This window comes from Stigmatopora nigra, chromosome 3, assembly GCF_051989575.1.
Source record: "Stigmatopora nigra isolate UIUO_SnigA chromosome 3, RoL_Snig_1.1, whole genome shotgun sequence".
Lineage (NCBI taxonomy): Eukaryota > Metazoa > Chordata > Actinopteri > Syngnathiformes > Syngnathidae > Stigmatopora > Stigmatopora nigra.
In genome coordinates, this window is record NC_135510.1 from 2,326,653 (window position 1) to 2,351,110 (window position 24,458).

At 39.4% G+C, this 24,458-nt stretch overlaps 1 protein-coding gene across 1 annotated transcript in view; it reads right to left on the reverse strand.

The window, feature by feature from the left end:
* Positions 1-1,648: 1,648 nt before the first annotated feature.
* Positions 1,649-24,458, reverse strand: part of LOC144194145 (SH3 and multiple ankyrin repeat domains protein 2-like) — a 125,540-nt gene continuing 102,730 nt past the window's right edge. The window contains exon 20 of the mRNA XM_077712999.1: positions 1,649-5,060. Coding sequence (XP_077569125.1) covers positions 4,553-5,060 — 508 coding nt within the window. The 3' untranslated portion in view covers positions 1,649-4,552. The remainder of the gene's footprint in view (positions 5,061-24,458) is intronic.

The following is a 24,458-nucleotide window of genomic DNA, read 5'->3' on the forward strand; positions in this document are numbered from 1 at the left end:
AGACGAAACAAAAATCGAGCTGTTTGGCCACAATGCCCAGCAATATATTTGGTGGAGAAAAGGTGAGCCTTTAACCCCAAGCACACCCTGCCAACCATCAAGCACAGTGGAGGTAGTATTATGCTGTGGGGCTGTTTTGCTACCAATGGAACTGGTGCTTTACAGAGAGTAAATGGGATAAAGAAGGAGGATTACTTTCAAATTCTTCAAGATCAAGTCATCAGCCTGAGGATTGGGTCTTGGGCGCTGTTGGGTGTTCCAACAGGACAATGACCCCAAAACCACAACAAAAATTTTAATGCAATGGCTAAATCAGGCTATAATTAAGGTTTTCGAATGGCCTTCCAAAAGTCCTGACTTAAACCCCATTGAGAACTTGTGGACAATGCTAAAGAAACAAGTCCATGTCGGAAAGCCATCAAATTTAACTGTACTGCACCAATTATGTCAAGAGGAGTAGTCAAAGATTCAACCAGAAGCTTGCCAGAATCTTGAGGATGGCTACCAAAAGTGCCTAATTGAAGTGAAAATGGCCAAGGGACATGTTAAAAAAATATTAACGGTGCTGTATGAATATTTTTGACCCAACAGATTTGATCACTTTTTTTCTGTTCACCCATAATAACGTCATAAAATAACCAAACTTCATGAATGTTTTTTTGTGACAAAGAAGTGTCTGCTCCAATCACCCTGTCAGAGACAAATCAGAGTTGTAGAAATAACTGGAAACTCAAGAGAGCCACTACATTATATTCTTCAAAAGTGTATGTAAACTTTTGACCACAACTGTATATAGCATTACTCTATTTGGCAAATCACACATTGGTGCTGAACATATATTTTTGAAGATAATCTTTATAAAATGTCATAGAACTCTATACAAATTTTTGAAAAATACTGTGCTTTTCGACCCCTGCTGACACATCACTATTTGTTTGAAAATAAGTTACAGATTTATAGCAGCATTATCCCGTGCCAGCCTCTCTGCTGCTGATGTTCACAGAACACAGTGCGTTTGGAGCTTTCCCAGAATAAAACTCTTCAAGGGCTTTGCCTTGTCCACTGCAGCCGAGCGGGTGACGAAACCAAACGAGTCCGCATTTTTCAAAAATACTTTGCACACAACGGGCGTTCAGATGTATTAAATCACGCAGAGAGTACACGCATAAAGAATTGGCTTAAAGCTGCACAATAGCCAACCAACCATATACCTTATTTTAAGTATCCGCTATGGAAAGTGGATACCGCTTTTGCCTTCATTCAGAAAGGGAACCTTCCGTAGTTATTAACTCTGCTACTTCAAAGTCTATACATGCACTCAATTAAACATACTGTTAAAACACTCTTATATACACATTTCGACACTGGATTGATTTTTACCTCCCACGGCAGTTCCATTACAAGTCTATAATAAAATATGATCCAGTGATAATACTCTGTATACTTTTTTCTAATTCAAGCGGATGAAGAATTTTGCTTTCTAAATCCACTTCTTCCTTAGTGCTTCTAGGGCAATGTGGAGTGTATGTATGTATGTGTATTAACACTCTTCTATAATAAGAGGGTTCAGACAAAGAAGTATCTGTTCCAATCACTCTATCAGAGAAGAATCAGAGTTGTAGAAATAACCAGAAACTCAACAGAGCCATGACATTTTTCTTCATGGGTGTATGTAAACTTTTGACCACAACTGTATGACTACAGTATCACTGTTAGTTCCAGAAGTATTTGGTCATTGTTAAAGTGTCATGACAAAAATTAAACATCATGTATAAAACTGATTGCCAACTACATTAGTAGTCCAGGGTGTACAATTTTACCTGTTTCTTCCCACTAAAATCAGTGACAAGATGAACCCATATGGTCATCACGTTAATGAAACACTGCTACCAGCGCTTTCTCATCTAATTTTCTGAACCACTTTATCCTCCCTTGGGTCATGGGGGATGCTGGAGTCTGTCTCAGCTGACTTCAGGCCAGAGGCGGGGGACACCCTGAATTGGTGACCAGCCAATCGCAGAGCACAAGGAGTAAAACAACCATTCACGCTCACACCTTGGGGCAATTTAGGGTGTCCAATCAGCCTACCATGCATGTGTTTGGAAAGTGGGAGGAAACCAGAGTACCTTGAGAAAACCCACACAGGCCCGGGAGAACATGCAAACTCCACATAGGTGGACCGACCTGGATTTGAACCCAGGTCCCCCAGTTTGAGGCCGACGCGCTAACTAACCACCAACGCTTTGAACGGTAACTTGCAGTATCAACAAGAGCACCTTCTACGGCAAACACAAGTTTTAGATGTGGAGAAAAATAATACATGTATGGGAACTATAATGTATGTAGATAATGTGAATTTTGTCATTCTTCATTAAAAATAATAAATCGTCATGATCTTCCTCCACTTATCCGAGATTGAGTCGTGGCCTTTAACAGGGAAGCCTAGTCTTCCCTCGCCCCAGTCACCTCATCCAGCTCTTCTGGGCGGATCCCAAAGCCTTCCCGGGCCAGCCGGGAGACATAGTCTACCCAGCGTGCTCAGGATCGAAATAAGTGTAGAAATAATAAATTAAATACATTTCCAGTTGTTCAAAAAATATCACTTAAATAAAATAAAAGACATATTATTCCCAAAACTAAAAATTGCTTTTACTTCATCAAATTTACCCCTGGGTGTTCGGCGCTTGAATGGTTAGCGCATTGGTCTCACAGTTCTGGCCTCCTGAGTTTGAACCCAGGTCATTCTTCCTTTTGTGGAGTTTGCATGTTCTCCCATGGCTTGCATGGGTATTTCCAGGTACTCCCATTTCTGCCCACATTTTTAATCATGCATGGTAGGCTAGTTTAATACTCTAAATTGCCCCTAGGTTGGAGTGTGAGCATGAATGGTTGTTCATTTCATTGTGACCTGCAACTGGGTAGCCACCAAGTGTCCTCCGCCTTGTACACAAAGTCAGCTGGGATAGGCTTCAGCGACCCTTGTGAGGGTAAGCCGTTCAGAAAATGAATGAATGAATGAATGGAAAAAAAATACCCCCATAGTTTATATTTAAACCCTCTTATGGTAGAAACATTAAAGACATTAAGGAAGGCATCACAAGTGTAGATTTTGGGAATTATGTTTGACCCGCGAAATCCCAAAATATTTTTTCACCAAGGAAAGCATTCTCTTACTATTTCTTTAGTCACACACACACACGCACACACAAACCCACTAACCCACACGCGCGCGCGCACACACACACACACACACACACACACAATTCCAAGTATTGTGATCTACTTGGAAGTTAAACTAATTGCCTGAAACGGCTTAAGTCTAAAAACTAATATCAGCTAAAATAACTCCAATATGTGAAATAGTAAGTGGTCATGCTAAAAGTCTATCCTCAATCAACATCTTGATTCTTTCATTTTAAATAAATCATATAATTGCAAATCATAAACACTTCGTAATGGTCCAAATACATCTGAGCCTACATTGCGCACGGGCACCCACGTAGGGAACAAAATTGTCTTTCACACTTTATTTCTACTTTCCCTCCGAGGTTCCATTTGCATTTTCTTCTTCTTTTCCAACATGCATCTCTGTCAGCTGATCAGTCAGTGTTCCTTGAAGAGCTCTAACGAATTCTATCTTGTGTCAGGGATGTTAACCCAGCAGTCTAACACAGTTTTATTGCAGAGTGTAAGGAATTACTGTTGAAAAAGTGAACCTCTAGCTTCTCTATAGGGATTGTCCCTCAATGTTTATCATCCACGTTCACAATCACACACACAAACCAAGCAAGATATGATAATGTGCCCTTTTGTTGTCAGACAAGCTGATATGACTTCATCCAAATGATGGACTGCTTTAAACGTTTAAGTATCAATAAGGGCGCTGGCCTATGGCAACCCAGACTACCCCCAGCCACACTAGACTCTCTCAGGAGAAGGCGTTTACGCTGACAATGTGGACTCATGCTTCGAGTGTCTGTGAAAAAGACGGCTTTCTTCTCAGTCATAGATTAATGTGCATTAAGTGTTATGTGCTTGTTGTGGTCACTGTATATTCATTTGTATGTGAGCGAGCTGTTCTCAATTTGACAAAAACAGGTGAAAAGCAAGTGGTTCTCTAAAACTGTCGATGCATCCAGAAATAGTACTCCAGTTGGACTCTTGTGAAGAAATATTCTCATATTAATCTCTAGCAAAGATAGAAAAGGGTCAAAAGAAGAGAAAAAAGACCAGCTCAGCTGGTTTTTACACACCAACATATGGGGAAAAGTTCTGTAGTATTCCAAAACTGCAGTTTCTTATCATGAGGAATCAAGCACTTCCACAGTTGAGCTGTCCTTTCCCTCCTCTTCTGTCCTCCCACATACTACCATCCCCATATGTTTTAGGGGCTGCAGGACAGAGGCAGGCTGGACAGGAGTGCTGAGTTGAGAATGACCGAGGACAAGAAAAGCAGCATCAACTTGGAGAAAACATCCCGGCCGGAGCATGTGAAGAGATATTGATTAAGTTGAGACATGTGTCTCTTGCGCCGCGTGCTCCGAGCGTGACCTTATCTATCCTGCAGCAGTTTTAGGGCTCTCTCGATGTTCATGCGGTGGCCCACCCTGGTGACACCCAAGTCTATCAGGTCCTCTTTTTGCAAGGAGGGCAGGTGGGCACCCTCAATTTCATTATCCAGGAAAGCATCCCTGTGCTCACCCAGGTGAAGGCTCTCCAGCCAGTCGGCCACATCGTACTTGCTCCACAGCTCCACGGGTTTGGAGGCAAAGGGCTTCCCAGATGCCGCCTGCATGAGTGTCAGGGGCGATGGTGAACGGGAGCTCCCGCTGCCTCCGCACGACGAACTCAGACTGTATGCCCCGCCACTGCCCATTGGCGGGGTGGGCAGGCCGAAGACGTCCGTGAGGGTGGGAGACACCGATGGTGGCAGTGAACAGCAGGGGGTGAGAGAGGAAGAGGAGTCTGGAGGGCTGCAGGGGTGTGTCTGAGGAGGAAGGCTGCTCGGAGGCGTGGAGGCGGCGGCATTATTCAGCATTCCTGAGTCATCAGAGGGGGTCCTGAGAGGGCAGAAAAGTTAGAGGCTAAACAATAGTAATTGTTGACAACAACCAGTCAGTCCGACTATGCATCTCTGATCAAGTTACAGGTCAGTGGCTTTTTAGTTTAGAAAGACAATGATGCACACCAAAGTCATAATTCTACAGTTTTATATTTATGATTTCTAAATGTGTCCTGAGATTAATCAAAAATACAAGTCGACATTCCTATTGACAAGTTTCTTAAAATGTTTTGTATGAACATTTTAGTAGCCCGGTTGCGGAGTGGTTGATATGTCACGCTCACATTCAGAGATCGAGGCTTCAGTCGCAAGTTCGGACTATCCAGTGTGGAGTTTGCATGTTCCCCCTGGGCCTGTGTGGGTTTTCTTTGAGTACTCTGGTTTCCTCCCACGTCCCAAAAAAATGATTCAGGGTAGGCTGTTTGAACACTCTAAAATGCCCTGGTTGATTGTCTCATTGTGCCCAGTGATTGGCAGATTCAGGTTGTCCCCTGCCTGCTCCAGCACCTCCAGCGACACTTGCGAGGGTAAGCAGATCAGAAAATAAATGAAATAATGTAATGGGACAGCTATTTCTTGTCTAATTTTCGGTGTCCAAAGGGTTTGCAGCCAAACCATATAATGTTTGTTTTAAATTAAAAAAAAAAAATGTGGTAATGAGGAATGCAACATTTTCAAACAAACACAAATTAGATCAGAATTTCAGCCTAATTTTAGTGGATGTTATCATTAAAAGATTTGTCAAACAACCTGGGAAATATGACCTGTAGATGGCAGTGTCTATCCATTCTATGAATGGTGGTGAAACATTCCTGGCTAAATATTACTTTACCCTAACCCTAACTATTCAGAAAATTAGAATATTCTGTCAGATTAGCAGTTTTACCCATATCCGAAATCTTCTGAGCCAACCTAAAACTGATTTTTTAAAGGATTACAACCCTTTGACCCTGTTATAAATTATACATGTGCCAAATGGGCTGTTGACAGAATTTTAATTTTCTGTGTTAGGTTTTAATAAAATAAAATAAATCTAAATCAGCTAAGTTACAAGGAACTGCTTAAGCTATGTGAATGCGAGTGTTATGGCTCATCAAATTGGTCAGTTTCATTGTTAGTGTGTAAAATGACAAAACAAAACCACTAGTAATATAATATTAAGATTTTAGAAAAAAAAAAAGCCTCACGTCTCATCGCAGGGCTCAAGGAGACCAACAACTATTCATATTCAGACTCACACCTAGGGACAATTTAGAGTGTCCAATCAGGCTACTATGCATGTCTTTGTAATGTGGAAGGAAACTGGAGTAACTGGAGAAAACCCGCACAGGCCTAAGGAGAACATGCAATCTCCACATGGGTAGACCGACTTGGACTCAAACCTAGGACCCCAGAGCTGTGAGGCAGATGTGCTGACCACCTCCCAACATAAGAGTATTCCATCAAATTGTCTTCTCTGGCTATTAGGTTTTCACTAAGCTGGATCCAAGAAGCACGGTACACAAATGTGCGCTTATACGTATATGCAAAGCATTGATAGTCAACATAACTCTTGTGAAGAATGTGGAGCATTGGATCTGAAACTTCTGTCATGTTGAAAAAAAACATGAAAATTAGTGTTGGGTTTATTCTGTATTACTATTATAAATATAGTTGTATTAAGTCATTTCTTTGTTAAATCATTCTCTTATTATTCTCAAAGTGTTGAGGTCACCAATAACTGCCAAGTCATCTTTAACCTGGACTGCCTGTTCCAGGATGTTTATACAAACAATTCACCCAATCTGAGTCTTTGAGATTCGGTGGTCCTTTTTGTAACGAGCCCAGGGCTATTCGGCCAATAACAAGAATGTTGTTTCTGTTATTTACAACATAGCGACTATACCTCGTGACGCACTTCGGGTTTTTCTTTATGTAATTGTTATATGATTCTTAGGTCAAGGGAAGGCATAATTGTTCTAATCCAAATGTTGTTTGGTCTAGTCTCCTGCCTTGTTATTGGTAAAATACTTTGATTGTTATTGTAGTTCCAGATGTTGGTTTTTACTCAAACGTGATGAAATGATCAACAACTCTGTAAATTGTTTTGATTCATGGCAATAAGAGTCGTACGAAAATGTCTATTCGATGAGACGTTCGGAAGTTGTAGGAGAAACTCTGGCTTGCTGAATCTCCCCTCTGAGGTTTTATCCGTGATCCATTCTATTTAATTAAATGTCAATAATTGAATAAGATGTCTGCCTGCAGTTATTGATAATTACGAACGAGGGTAATTATTAATGAACCTAACAATTAGATACAATGTTGATTCTGATAAGATACTTTTGTTATATGATCAAGGAACGCATCCATCCCAAAGTTCAAAGCAGAGTAATCATCTGATTTTTCACCTTTCTCTGAGGACAGTACACTGCTTGTTCTGCGTTCTCTTCCCTTACTAACAGACCTGTCAGCACGGGTCTGCTTTGCGAAGAGTTTGTGCTTGCAAAAATGTCCACAAACTTGATTGCCCAGGCAAAATCTATGCGCCGCTAGATTGAGTGAACACACTTTTTATTGCCCCCAATTTTGTCTCTCGATCAGGGCAAACGAGGCTAATTGGTAGGCCTCCTCTTGTATTACTGGGCTTCAAGGTACTGAAAGCGCTTCGATACTAATCTATGACTCTGGGCAGAAAACAGGCCACATCTGACCTTCAAATGGACAATTTTTTTTTCATTTGTACCAGCAGCTTGCTAAATTTACCCTAGATATGGCACTTCCCTGTCTGGAAAATATGGAAAAGCCTGAGGGGAAATGAAAAGGACTAAGTAATTATGCACAAATACAACTGAGTTATTTGAGGTGCATGGCAACGTGGTGGATGGGGTTGGGCAATTTTAAAGGCTGCTTCTAAACAAGATTTCATGGAGGAGTGACGAGATATTGACATTTGAAACAACATAAAACATGTGATAAACATCATATATGAAGACATACACAGAAGATTGGAGGCACAGAAGAACATGATACATTATTGAACTGACAAGTCTCTGCCATCTGTCTGCCTTCTGCTATACGAACTACTTTCATTCTTCTCGAGCACTTTACGTTTCCTCAATAAACTAGCTGCCCTAGAGTTACGCCTGATCCTGAACCTTCTTGAAAAACATTGTTTGTTTTAAGATTTTCAATGTTATGAATTTGTACAAGGCATTTAAATCATTGGTGCTGACTAATGTAACAATATTTATATTAGCATTATCAGATTATGGCAGTCTGTAGCTACGCTGCCATGTCAATTTTGTTGATTGTATGAATCACGGGTATCAAATTGTTTTTGCGTGAACTGCCCCATTCTGATTTTCAACCCATTCATTTCTGGATAAGAATACGATCTACCTAAAGCTGTCAGGTTTTGAAAAAAAAGTTGGCTCTGGTAGCATATAATCCTCAAAAAGTTCCACAAAAGTGTCACGGCCTTCACCCCTCTGTATTTCTGCAATACGTTACTACAGATGATGACGTGTTACATTTATACGTTTTTTTCCAATATGAATGGACACACCCACAACAAAATTAGCTTCTTCTTCTTTGGTGCTGAATTGGGTGGCACTTAGCACGGAAGAGGCAGCCGTCTTTCACTGTAGAAGAGAAATTATATAAAAAATCTGAGAAAGACAACATCTTGCCTTCTCCTTTTTTGTTGCGAGTGAATTTCCCATCGTGCACATCACCTGTGGACAAAGACTATGCTGAGCCTATTTGGATTTGGAGTTGCCTTCCTAAGCGTGCTAGCATCCAATGAGCCAGGGAAAAATGAGACATGCTGACAGTGACTAAAAAGGAACGTTGATACATGTTAAAGGCGTAACACACCATTGTAGAATACATGCATCTACTGTGGATTTACCAAGAAAGAAGAGTGTTGGGTTTATTCTGTATTACTATTATAAATATAGTTGTATTAAGTCATTTCTTTGTTAAATCATTCTCTTATTATTCTCAGTGTTACCTCGTGACGCACTTCGGGTTTTTCTTTATGTAATTGTTATATGATTCTTAGGTCAAGGGAAGGCATAATTGTTGTAATCCAAATGTTGTTTGGTCAAGTCTCCTGCCTTGTTATTGGTAAAATACTTTGATTGTTATTGTAGTTTCAGATGTTGTTTTTACTCATACGTGATGAAATGATCAACAACTCTGTAAATTGTTTTGATTCATGGCAATAAGAGTCGTACGAAAATGTCTATTCGATGAGACGTTCGGAAGTTGTAGGAGAAACTCTGGCTTGCTGAATCTCCCCTCTGAGGTTTTATCCGTGATCCATTCTATTCAATTAAATGTCAATAATTGAATAATATGTCTGCCTGCAGTTATTGATAATTACGAACTAGGGTAATTATTAATGAACCTAACAAAGAGTCAAACATTTGAACAATATCCTTTTCCAAGGAGACTTGGTGAGTGTTAACCATTATGGATAAAAAAAATTAACCAACATTATAAGGGATTTACATCGTAGATAAGTGAAGATGGCATGACGAGAGGACGTCAACACAGAAGTGCGTAAGAATAGGGAGCGGACAATGACAAGGATGAGAATGAAGAATGTGGTCTTTGTTCTGCAGGAGACCTTCAATATGGCAAACAGTTTGCAACAACGGGCCCAGGAGATTGATAACAACAGGGTTGGAGCCATTGAATTTGGCCATTGGCGGTCGCCACGTTCCTCCTGAAAACCTCTTACTTATGGCACCTCCTGAAGATTCCATCAATGAATCTGACGAAAAGGACTTGGACTAAAGCTCTCAATAAGATGTATTTTTATTTTTAGTATTATTTAAATCAAGAGGAGAGGAACTATTTCCACATTGAGTACAATACTTAAAGTATTGAATATTTATAGATTATATTTAGATATTATATATGAACAAATTGCAGTCTTTTCATTTGCCTCTAACAGTAATAATGAATAAATACACTTCTTAATAATTGTACCTGTGTAGTAGTCTTTTTGTATAGGTGCGAAATAATAACAATAATAATCGGACATAGACTTTGTTATCATCATTGAATCGACAAAAGCCTAATTGTCCTCATACCCAGCTACTTATGACGAAATTGCTAGTGCTTCTCCATAAGGTGCGTTTGGAGAGTTGGATTGTTATGATGGTGGAATACCTTGCTTCCACAATAGCTACAGGTTTTACGACTCCTTGCTTCTTACTTGCACAGGCAGCTTCACACACTCATTGCTGAACAGGGACATGTGTGACATGCTAAAGTGTTCAAGTTATTAACGATTGCATGTGTGATGTACAACTAGTTCTGGATTGGATGTTTATCAGTGTTCGATTATTGATGCCTTGATCCAAATAGCACGAGTAATATGTTTAAGTCTGTATCGGTATTCGATTATTGATGTATCGGCACATAGCTAGGCAAACACGGGAGATTTCCTCATTACAGTAAAAGTTGGATTAAGGACAATAACTAATCACTGTGTGATTATTTCTCCGTGTTTCAAGGTATGCTGTTTTTGTAGAGGCCGGTTGAGTTTGTGGTTTGCAAGATACACTGTTAAGCATTTGAGAAAGAAGATAATGTTTAGTAATGTTTATTTACTTTTGATGTGTGTGCGTGAATGTGCGAGTCTCGAGTCACGCACATGGAATAGCATTTAGCACGCTACCTTTGGCCGCCATTCCTGTTAGAATTATGTGCAGAGGGTATGACGTTCGTGGCAAAGGAAGCTGTTATTGAGATTTCATTGGTTGCCCTGCTGAAAAGTTAAGAAAACAACAATCTATGTATATATGTGTGTGTGTATATATATATATATATATATATATATATATATATATATATATATATATATATATATATATATATATATATATATATATATATATATATATATATATATATATATATATATATATATATATATATATATATATGTAATTGTATATTCTGTTTTTTGTGTGATAATTACAGTATGTATATATATGTATATATATATGTATGTATGTATGTATATGTATATATATATATATATATATATATATATATATATATATATATATATATATATATATATATATATATATATATATATATATATATATATATATATATATATATATATATATATATATATATATACATATATATGTAATTGTATATTATGTTTTTTTGTCTGATAATTACAGTAAAAGATTGGATTGAGGAGAACAACTAATCACACATTCCTGTGTTTCAAGTCATGAAAATGCAGGGTGCAACACATGCAGTATTTTAATTATTGATGCTAGAGCTTTCTCTTCTATGTACATAGAGACACAACCCTGCACACCCGAACACATGCACACACACACACACACACACACACACACACACACACGCAAGCAACACGTTCTGACTTGGCTTTGCTCGGTTACGTAATGGTAGTCTACTAAAGCATCGTAGCGCGTGACCTGAATAAAATGATGTTGAACTCTCCAGTGGGTTAGGCATGCCATCCTCACGCTCTCGCTAACACGTGCACAAATGTCCCTCCAACTCAGTCTGACATCATTGCAGACTCCAAGGCTGCTCTCATCAGCTGGTTGCATGGCAACCATTTCTTCAATGGGTACAACCAACACATTTAATCTGGATGGCTAAGAGATAGGAAAAAAGATAGAAAGAGAAAAAAGCTCCGAAGAGCAAAAACAAAAGGGATGCTACCGCTGCTGCCAAGGTTCATTCCGGTACAGTGAGGAAGAAGAACGAGAGCGGAGGATTGTGCACAATAGCGAGTGATGATGAAGCGAGACGTGCTTAAAAAAAAAAAGCAAGTGCGCAAGAGGCTGGCCATGTGTGTGAATCTAGGTCATCTTCTTTGTGTCTATGTTGCCATCTGTTTGACAGTCACAAAGGCAGGAGTGCCAATACCCTTTCCATTTCATGTGACAGGATTTTCCCTATCTGCGGACATTCTTATATTTTTGCTGAAGACCTAGCGAACCTCTCCACGTGAGAAATCTCCATTGCTGTCCTCCACCTCTTTCTCACACCATGGAGGCGGAACATTGACAACACAGCCAATAAGTCAGCGAGTTTATACGCTTATACAACGACACAAATGTTTCAAAGCAACAAACGAAAGCAGATTACGAGCAATTGTTTGATTCTAAGAGGATGTCTAACATGTGTGGTTATCTTAAAGGCTTACATCTTGTTCATCAGACCAGCTGACAGTGACATCACTCAACTTTTCAGATCAGACAACATACCCTTATAAATTGATTCATTTTTCATTCCACTTATCCTCACAAGGGTAGCAGGGGTTCATCACAGTTAGAGGCATATGGAGACTGTAATGTATTAATATCCAAAGATAATCAATAAATAGAAAATAATAATTACTTCAAGGACTGTACTCACAATGGAAATAGTTCATCTCCCCTTGATTTAAAAAAAACAAAACAGGTAATTGTGAGCGTTAGTCCAAGTCCTCTTCGTCAGACTCGAGAGGCCTTGGATCATTGATAGAATCTTCAGGAGGAGCCGTATGGGAACTTTTCAGGAGGAGCTTCTTTCTGGAAGAGGTTGTCAGCGCACAAGGAACATGGCAACCGCCGTTTCTTTTCTTGTACAAATGTGCTTTCGTTCAAAGACATGACACTGTCAAGACAATTGCAAAATTCAATGGCTCCAACCATGTTGTTATCAATCTCCTGGACCAGTTGTTGCAAACTGCGTGCCATATTCAACATTTCCTGGAGAGGGAAAACCTTCATTCTCATCGTCGTCATTGTCCGCTAACCTTCTTCTGCACTCCTGTGTTGACGTCCCCTTGTCATGCCAGTTTTACTTATCTATGATGTAAATCCCTCATAATGTCGGTTCATTTTTCATTCAGAGTGGTTACCACTCTCTTATTGTTCTTGGAAAAAGGTGTTGTGCCCGTCTTCCAAAGGTTCGCTTCCTCTTTCTTGGTAAAACACACAGTAGATACATTTTTTGCCACAATGGCGTGTTATACCCTTTAGCATAGCAACGTCACTTTTCCTCGGTCACTCTCATCATCTTCTTCTTCTTCTTCATTGGATCCTTTGCATGGCCCAGGATGCTTAGGAGGCATTTTCAATGGCAACTGAATATAAAAACAAAGCTGTAATAGGCTCGGCGTAGTGTTTCTCCACAAGTATCGAGTGCGAAGGGAAATTAAGTCGCAAAAAGATGGAAGTAAAGATGTTGGCCTTTTTATATAATCCTTCTTTTGTGGTGAAATATGGCTTTTTCTTCAGTGCTGAATGCCACCAAATTCAGGGGTGAAGACTTCCACCATTTTTGTATTCCCTGTCTTCCGCTTGCGAGTTTCAGTGGGAAATTTGACATTTTTATGAACTTTAAACTTAATATAAAAAAATTGCAATGTACTGAAGCCACAAATTGGTGAAAGATCACAGGATATCTATGTTAATTATTCACTGACCAATGAGCTAACATTACCTACAACTAGCTAAATAACTTAAGACACATAGTCACATAAGCATATTATCGTATTAGCGTATATTAGCGTATTTTTGAGTGAGCAATGTCCCCTCAGTTAATTAACACCAAAAATGTTGATGTTATTCTTTCGGGTTCTGTGATGTTACAGTATATGTACAGCTGCCCATTCTCCCTCTCTTACTCAGTTGACTCTCACATTTGAAAGTGTCAGAGTAAGTCCTTGTATACATTGTTTTTATACTTATTTTATTAATTCATAGTAATCTTTTTCTGATTACTTAAAAATTATCCCTTGAATTATTATTGAGTGGTAACATGGGGTCAGGGAGATATGAATAATAATTCAGCTTCATGTCATCCACCAATCCATCCACACACCGACTCAACCAACCATCACCCCACCCAGAAACCTGTCCATCCGTTCGTCCGTCCTTTCATTCGTCCATCCACTCATCCATCCATCCACTCATCCATCCACTCATCCATCCACTCATCCATCCACTCATCCATCCATCCATACATCCATACATCCATCCATCCGTTGTAGATGTTGACACTGCTGAAAAGTGGAGCTATGGCGAACCAGCGATGTATTCCGGCGGTATGGCCTGGCAATTCGATCGTGCATGCCGGCGGCAAGTGGGGTCCGCCCCGCGACCCGGTTATAACAGGCAGCGATGCCTTCACGGACATTTTTATTCAAAAATGAACTGAAAATTCCAGGGTTCACAAGTGTGGGGATGCCGCTGGCTGCCTTCATGATAAAGCCAGCCATAATTAACAAGTTCAACCCTCCTCATGATTTAAAAATACAAGAACACAGCCTATGTTTTGTCTGATTTGTTTATTATAGACATTGGTGTTTTAGGTTGTTTTGTTAGTTGTTTGTTAGGTTGTTACGATCCCACGCTTAGTCAGGTGAGTACAGTAATCCCTTAAATAATGTGAATGATGTAGCCCAGACATGGCCACAAGGAGACAAAATGAACTTAATACAACTAAGAACAAAGCCCTGCTGCCTGTTTACTGGATGAGCTACCAAAAAGCTTGGATCTCGAAAGGCTTCACCAACAGTTTCATCCCAAATGCCAAGCTTTACCTTGCTGAAAAGGGGGGGACCCTTTTCAAGGACTTGGACTAAAACTCCCATTAACCAGTTTTTTGGATTTATATCAACTATTTTCACTGTGAGTAGTCCTTTCAAATGATGTCTATCTATCTGCAGGTTCTTATCTATTGAAGGGTGCATTTGAAGGCATAAGAAAGTTCAGTACCATAAAAACACTTGGTGTACAGAACTCTGCCCAGTGTGCATCACCATCAGCAAAACATCCAATAATCACAGCGTCATTGGCTCCCCAGCTGTCTACAGGGTTGAGTCAAGAAGTGTAAATAACCATTAGCCTCCCATACATAAGCTCACCTCTTCTTTCCCTCTACACCAGGGGTCGGGAACCTTTTTGACGAAGAGAGCCATAAACAATTCATATTTTCAAACATTATTCCTTTAGAGCCATACTCAAAATTTAAAAGTTTAAATACATGAAAATGTGAGCATTTATTATTCATTTCATCACTTTGAAAGTCAAAAAAAGTCTGAATTCTTTTGAGAACATTATTTCACTGTTGCTAATCAATGAGTATCAATGAGAGTATGAATGCAGAAGAATCTAATGAAAAAAAACATGATTTAAAAAGGCGCTAGAGATAGTCTCGGCGCCACAGTGCTGCCGTGACACTCTTGTTGGTGCGTCCGGGACTTAGGTCTCACACCAGCGAGTCACATGCTTTACCACACATGTTCGCGGAGAGCCATATATACCCATCAAAAGAGCCACACATGGCTTCCGAGCCATAGGTTCCCTACCCCTGCTGTAGACCCTCAATGAGAAGCCATTGTTTGTATCCCGTTGATCATCACATCACACTATGTTTACTAAACTCGACAAGTTGTCACATTTCTGCCTCTCTTTCCATTATTTACCTCTTGGACCATTTGGATGAACACACGATTGAACCATCAACAGACTTTCACTCAACACTATCTTTTGGTTTGGAGACAGGATGTCTGTGGTTTATGCTTTTACATAACTAGTAATTCGGTTACCCAAGCAGTGGGGCCCAAAAGGGGATGGAATGTTTTTTCTGTTCCTGGCTGTTGTCATGACCAAGGGAAGTTCACACCTTTTCCCCCCCAACTCATCTCTTTAGAACAGGACATGATTTGAGTTACACCCACTTGTTCATTTGCATATGGTCTTAAAAGTGGATTTTTCTTGGGAGCAGGCTCTCTCTCCAACCCAGAAGCCACTGAAGGATGTAGGGAGAAGGGCCCGGACTGGTCTGTATTGTCTAAATCAGTGGTCTCAAACCGGTCCTCAAAGGGCCGCAGTGGGTGCAGGTTTTCATTCCAACGCAACAAGGATACCTTTTGCAAGTGCAATCAGTTAATTAGAGTCAGGTGCTACTTATTTTAAAAACACCTGATTGGTTAAAATGTCGGCACTGGATCGGTTGGAACAAAAACCAGGACCCACTGCGGCCCTATGTGGAACCGGTTTGAGACCACTGGTCTAAATCAAGGGTGTCAGACTCGGGTTGGTTCGCGGGCCGATTTAACGTCAACTTGATTTCACATGGACCGGACCATTTTAGATATAATATTTTTAATATTATTATATCGTTTTTTTATAGATCCAAAACAATGTTATTTGAGCTTTTTTTTCTTAGTAAGGGAAAATGTCCTTTATAATTATGTTCCATATTAAAGTGGAAAACAGAAAATATTTTTATATATTTTTAGAGTTTACAAAATGATTTTGGATGAATTAATATAATTTTAATGATTGATTTAAAAGGGCATAAATCAGTGAATATAATAATCTTCATATACATAATATTGTCTTAGAATCAAATTTGTTCCTTCTTCTGTCCACTTGAGAGAATTAAATTTGCCAATAGAAGAAGCTGTCGTAGCTGTTCATCACAGCACACACAAAAAGAGCATCTACTACAATATATATTTTGAAATTGAAAAGGCTGAAATATTTAATAAATATATATTTTTTGATAATTGTACTTGCGTACTTGTATTTCTGTAAAGGCGTGTATACATGTACCGTGGTAGAAATTCCTTATCATACTTTGTGGTTTTTCGTTCATTGGGGCCATGTCTGGTCTACATAAACAGTGATATTAGAGGGATTAAACTACCACTTCGCTCCTTGGTACCATCTAACGGTCAATTAGGCATCCAGGGTGCTCTATTTTCAGATAAGTGCAACAACGTCAGGCCAGTGCCCGGACTTAAATGCAATCTCAACTTCCACCCCAGCATCCCGCTATCCTCGCCAGCTAAAGTGCTCTATTTTCGGACAAGGCCAATGGCGTCAGGCCGTAACATCATCCAGAGCTTGCACTTTTGCACATGAGGCTCCCGGACTTCGCTGACTGAGTTCTGTTTTAGCTTTAGTCGTCTTTATGGCGTCTGCCATAACGTCGCACGGGGCTCGCATTTCTGGTAAAAATCCACCTTACAGAGGCTTCCGGCGCTGCTCTATTTTGAGATAAAAATGACGGCCACTGCCAGCTGCCCGCCATTTTTTCCATGGGTACTGAGTTTTCTTACTAGCAAGGGGAAGACGGGGAGTGGCTTCCGATTGCGAGTGTCACATGGATTTTGGTAGTAACAATGAGGGTGATCCTACTTCGCGGTTTTTCATTTATTGTGGCCATGTTTGGTCTACATTCACCATGATATTTGAGGGATCAGGATACTGTTTATCATCATTTTTGAGAAATGTAAGTGAAAAGATTTCAAGGTGGCTCTGCATCCCTTGAGGAAAAGGTTTGGACACCCATACCCAACAGGAACAAATCAAAATAAGAAAAGCGTTTTAATAATGTAACGAATGTATATTACAAATCAGTGGCGGTCCGTGAATATTCTAGTGGCGCCTTCAGCTATCGGAATCAATCCAACCCTTTTATGGCTATAAAACCTCTACTTCAGCTACAGCTGCGACACAAAAAATCATAAATGATAGCTTCATACAATTGAAATATTATTTAGGAATAGAGCCATTTTTTACTCACCAAAATTCCTTTTTAACTGTACACAATATCCATCCTCCTTTCTTTCCTCCTTCTTTTCCATCGGCATCGAATCTAATGCTTTAAGGTGAGCCTGTCCTGTCGTATTTCTGGCGTACGTTCGTATTTGATTTAGTGCTGAAAATGTTCGTTCCCGGTTGTGACAGGCTTGCTTGCTTTGGAGTCGTCCGACCTTTCTTAATGATGTACAGTTTTTTTTCATGAAAAGTCCGTCTTGAAAATGGCTTTGACAGTAAATCTGCTAAGGAATCCTTGTTTTCTCCTCCTTCAGACATTGGGGGTTGACAAAACCGCTGTTAAATCAACACAACAATATATTTGCTTGTGCAGCTCGCTCCAGATACAGTTTGGTAGCTCTGGTTAGTCCACTCTATCACTAGCCAATCATAGTTGGTGAAAGCGATGACGTATCCCTATGCCTTCGTGAAGGCAATGACATATCCCTACGCCTGCGAGAAGGCCTTGGTGTCACCAAATCAAATTCTGATTGATTAAAGCAACAGTCTTATCGACGCTTGTTTGTTTGCAGCAGAGCCTGCAGAACTAGAGCTGTGTATACCTGTCACTGTACACAACAGAGGTGAGAATTTTTTTACTTGAAAATCCACTGGAAATGAGAAGAGGCACGTTACAGTCATGTTATCCTGCCTCGCAGAGAGAACCAAACTCACTCCGTATGTCATTTTAAAACATAAGATAGTACCTAAGGAGGCAATGCCAGCTGGCAATTGTATGTGCTATGCAAAGGGGCTGGATGGAAATGGAATTTGTAGTAGACCAGCTCAAAGTTGTGTGGGGCGGACCGCTTGGGGGACTCAGATAAAAGAGGAACATGCTGATTTTGGATTTTTTTGGACGGTTGTCTCAGCCAGTAAAAAAACAAGTGAAGGCAGTGAACAGTGACTTGGTAATCAATCCGTAGGAATGACAAGTCAGCTGCAAGTGTTGGACGTTGTAGTCAACAAACCATTCAATGACAATCTGCAAAACAAATACACATAGTGGCACTGACTGGAAAGATTCAGGTGCCGACGGTACGTTTGACGTGCTATGGGAGGAGCCAGAGGATTGGAGTGAGGACAGTGACACTGATCACAGAGAAGAAGATGATGTTTGTGAAGAGTAAAGTTTTGACATGACAGATCTCAGCGACGCTCAAGTTTAAATTAGTTTGCATTACTTTATCACAATGGTTTTCTGGATTCAGATTTGTTTCAAGACTCTTGAATATATAGTTATAATTTGTTACAGATTTACTGTAATTATTTTCTGTATAAAAACAAGACTATAGTGTTCATAAAGTCTGTTTGCGATTTGAGACATGAAAAAGAGGGGATCTTCTTATATTCAGGCCAACATGGTAATCCGAAGAAAAGGAACGTCCTTTTTGCTTGTTTGTAATATTCGGCGCGCCATTCTTCTACTGTGAAATTTCACTTCTTCTCTGATGAGTGCCACCCTTTTCAGTGTCGTAGAAGAAACGGTGCTCTGACTTCCGCCATTTTTCACCACCATTTTTACCACCATTTTCCTCTCCTGTCTTCCGCTTGAGAGTTTCAGGGTGGATTCGGGCATTTTTATGAAATTTTTTGATACTTAAAATAAAAAAAATGTGAGGTACTCAAGCCGCAAACTGGTGAACGATCAGAGTAATCAGAGCATAACTAACAGACAGTAATATGTTTGTTACCTGTTGTAATACAATGCAAAGTGAATCGAACCATAATATTTACTGGTATCAAACCAAAATTTATCATTTAGAAAGAAGTGTCAGTGAACTGCAACAAACTTGAACAATATTTCTTTTGATTCAATTTAGAACATCTAACATAACCTCTCTGACAATGATGACTATGTGGCAACATCAACCTGACATGGTAAAATCCATGTACTATGCTGAAGATAAGAATTAATACATCAATGGAAAGATTACTGCGGCAAGGTAAAAGCTGATGAATCCTACCTGCGAGGGTGAACTTGGGGAACATGAAGAAACAAGAGATGAAGGAACAATGGGAAACTTGAGAAAATGGAGATGATCTGCAAATGAAATGAGTACAAAGCATGAGGTCAACAGACACAGATGATGCAAATGAGGTTAACATAATAGAATGTGGTATGAAGCGTGAATGGAGTGATGCAAGGCAGGGCTTATAAGCAGCTGCTGGGCATTACACTGTAATTAACAAAAAATCATAGGACCATTTTGATGTATAACTCTGTTTAGTGAAACGGAAAAAAATAGGTGCCCAAAGCAAAGATCTCCTTTCCCCCTGCTTTCTACATCTCTCCAATGAGCGATGGACTTTCCATACAAAATGCATGACACCATTGAATTATTCATTTGGCTTTTTATCCCCCCCATAGTGAGATGTGAGGTTATAAAAACACAAGCTGATGGAGCTAAGGAACTATTTCACAAAACAAATATCCCACTTCTTAAAATTTTATAATCTTCTGACTAATTTTGTCATACATTAAAGTGATTAAAAACAAATTGCTCATGTGCAATGCCGAGGAAAAACAATCTCGTTTAATAAAGTGAAAAGAGACAGAATTTAATTTTTATGACAGGTAATAGTAGAGAAAAATGTAAATAAAAGCCAATATTTCTCCAAAAGTACACAAAATATAGCTGTTGTCAGGCATTTTTAAAGAGTATTTCTAATTTAACCCATCAAATATATTGTATCTTGGCTTGCACTGCTTACTCTCCACGCACATTGGTTCTGCACTTTGCAATGCTTGGCTATTTGAAAAAAAAAGCTTAAATGGATCCAGGCTTTCTCTTAGACGGAGAAAGACAACAAATTGATAAGGTAAAGAAACCTGTCATGTTCGTCAAACAATGACTTTGCTTGTAAATGATTTTGTGTTTATGTTTTTTTTCTCTGTTATCAAATGTCTAAAGAAATGTGAGACTTGTATACTAGAATACAGTGCTATTCACTAAAGTAATTCATTCCAGAAGTTTTTCCATAGGCGGCTTGGCGGATGAGTAGTTAGCACGTTGACCTCACAATTCTCGGCTACTGGGTTCGATCTCCTGTGTGGAGTTTGTATGTTCTCCCCGGGCTTTCATGGGTTTTTTCAAGGCACACTGGTTTACACCCACATTCGAAAAACATGCAAGGTAGGCTGGTTCAACACTTTAAATTGCCAGTAGGTATGAGTGTGAGCGTGAATGGCTGTCCGTCTCCTCTCACCCTACGATTGGCCGGCCACCAATTCAGGGTGTCCCACGCCTGGTGCCCCAAGTCAGCTGGGATGAGGCTCCAGCACCCCCCGTGACCCTAGTGAAGATAAAACAGTTCAGAAAATGAATGACTGGATTTTTCGTATGTCATATTTAAGATTGAATTAACGTAATTCATTCCACAATCTTTAATACTACTCAATACAAATTCTTTAAAATTATAAGTGTACCAATTTGTATCAAATATGAATGCAAAAATTTGCTAAAATAGAAGAAAACTATTTATTGAACCATTAAGATTTGAACATAACACTGAACCAAGGTGGCCTAGTGACTGAGTGGTTGGTGCGTCAGCTTCGCAGTTCTTGGGTCGAGGGTTCGATCCCAAGTGGGACCTCACTGTCTAGATTTTGCATGTTCTCCCCGGGTTTGCATGGGTTTTTTTTTCTGGGTACTTCGGTTTCTTCTCACATCCCAAAATATCCAAGATAGGCTGCTTGAACACTCTACATTGCTCCAAGGTATGTGTGAGCATGAATGGTTTTCTGTCTCGTTGTGCTATGAGAGTGGCAGGCCACAGATTTAGGGTTTCCCCTGCCTTGCGCCCGTAGTTAGTTAGGGTTGGTTCCAGCATCCCCTGTGACTGATGAATGAATGAACATCGAACCAAACAAAAATTAAAACAAAACGCACCTCAGTTCAAACATGCAATCACTGATGGGGTTGGTCAAGCTCAAATCTTTCTCTCTCTCTCTTGCTCGCGCGATCGCTTACTCTTGCTTTCTCTCTGTGGTCACTCACACAATGATATGTGCCCACGTGATGCTCCTCATGGTGCATTTGTGGGCACAATGGTTGATGGGTGCGTAATGGCACCCTGACAGAAAAGAGTTTTAAATTTGGCCATGAGTGTTGCTGAATGAATGAGTGTGCCACAAGTGACCATGCAATGATTGCTGTTTCCATCTTATATTTATGTTATGCCTCTTTTGTGCCATTAGGGCCTTCAAGGGCTTCTCTGCTGGCCTAAGAAATATCTGAATCACAGACTGGTGTTAATTATATTCTGTCCATGAATACTTATTAAATAATTTCCAATTTGTCTGTTTGTGTCCTTTCATTACTTTTCCACCTGGTTGCACTGCTTCCAGATGTGTGTTTTCATATTGAAGCATTTAACTAATCACATTTCAGCCATTATTTGTTGCCGGGGTCAGAAATCTGCCTCAAGGCCTTCACAATCAGTTCTGCATGCTCTGTTGCATTAAGCAAGCGTCAAAAAGACTGTTGCTTTAACCAATTAGAATTCGATTTGGTGAGACCAAGGCCTTCTCGCAGGCGTAGAGATACGTCATCGGTTTCACCAACTATGATTGGCTACTGACAGAGTGGACGAGCCAGAGCTACCAAACTGTATCTGGAGCAAGCTGCACAAGCAAATATATTTTTGTGTTGATTTAATTGCGGTTTTGTCAACTCGCAATGGCTGAAGGAGGAGAAGAAATTGTTTTTTTTGCACATTTACTGTCAAAGCCATTTTCAAGACAGACTTTTCAAGAAAAAAATCAGGACATCATCAAGAAAGGTCCTACAACTCCAAAGCAAGTATGCCTGTCACAACCGGGAACGAACATTTTCAGCATTAAATCGAATCAACCCATTTGCCAGAAATACGACAAGATAGGCTCGACTTTCAGTATTAGCTTCGATAGCAATAGATAAGAAGGAGGAAAGAAAGGAGGACAGATATTGTGTACAAGTAAAAAGGATTCTCGGTGAGTAAAATATTGCTATATTCCTAAATAATTTTTCAATTGTTTGAGGTTATTATTGATGATTTTTTTTGTGTTGCAGCTGTAGTGGCAATAAACATCTAATAGGCATAACATTTTTGAGAGTTGGATTGATTCAGACATAGGTGAAGGCGTCGCAAGAAAATTCACGGACCGCCGCTGCTTTTTTGATATTTCATAACTCGGACAAATTTTCATATCTTGGAACAATAATTTACCTTTCAAAGTGTCTCGTGTGTTGAAGCATTCGCAAGTAGAAGTACCAATGTAATATATGCAACCAACCTTTACACTTGGTGTTGTCTATTGCTATAACTGTGATGAGAATACAAGTCTTACTCTTAATGACTATCGAAATAGGAACGATTTATTGTAACATAATGCCATTTGCGATTTCAACACAAAATATAGACTGAGCAGAATATGGATATCTCAGACTTTTAGTTTAACCAATTGCACACCTTTTTTTCCACTAAAATCAAACACGCCTCAACAAATGAGAAAAAAAAGTCTTCAAGACAGTGTAACAATCCTTCCTAATTATAGAAACCATAAAATCATCTGACAATAAAGGTTCCAAACTACCAATGAGAACAGTGGACGTTTCCCAGACATGCTTGATTGCTTTCACAATTTTTTTTTTAATAACTTCTGGGTCCTTATTTAAATATCTTATCCCTCCCAGTCTGGTCAAAGAAAATTTAATTGACAGACACAAAGCCGAGGATAACTTAATTTCATTAAAAACTTGCAGATCTACTTAAAATGAGCTATTTCGAAGTTGACGCTAAACATCATTGCTGTACCTCCGGGATACACTTAATTTTTACCTGATTTTTTTTTACTATCCCAGGCATGGAATGCTCTCTCACCAAGCTGTAAACACAACTAGTTCACATCTAACTAGTGCCCATAGAAAGATAAAGTGTAAAGCTTAAAATATTTTAGTTTTTTCAGCAGTGTGGTGTGAGAGTTGCTAAAAATATTTATTCTCTGATGTTGAGCCGATGTCATCCATAAAAAAAAAAATACAAAAATGTCTAATTTCTTTTCTATTAATTTTTCATACTGAAAGTATCTAAATGTTCAAACTTTTGAACTTTATTTTGTATTGTGTATGAGTGAGTGTGTGTTTGTTTAGAGGTGCAAATAGCATTTTTGAATTTGATGTCTCTAAGCTGTGTGCTTGCGCAATTGCGTACTTCTCTCGTTTTTTTCAGCGCACTGCAAACATATGCAACACAAAAAATAAAATCCAACCTGAATTGTACAAAAATAGACATTACATTTTTTTTTCAGGGCCATTTTGCAATGCAACTCAGAGTGGCAGCCTGTCACTGACAAATGACAAGAAATGGTAATTTCAGATAAAATCATGGCGAAACGACTGGGCCTTAGCAGAGCCACTCAACAAGACAAAGTAAAAACGAAGTGTGGTTCTTTTGAAATGGAATGGCTGTCGGAGTATGTGCACATAGAAGAAGCAACAGTGAAATCGGGTGAGAAAGGTCTCCTCTGCAAAACATGCAGGGAAGCTAAAGTTGTAAGCAAGTTTTCCGATGAAAAAATATTGCATATCGATTTGAAGCTTCACTATCTCAAATGACATATTAAGCAGAAAAGTTATTTGAATGAGAATGAAAAGTGAGAAGCACAGTCGTGAAAAAAAAGGTAAAATGTTGTTTAGTAAGATGTTTTATTTCTATATATAAATTATTAAATTTTATTGCGACTAGATCATTTATGGTTAGTACAAATGCACCTTCTTATGGTAGGTGTGATACTGGTGTGTGCCCATAGCGGGCAATTA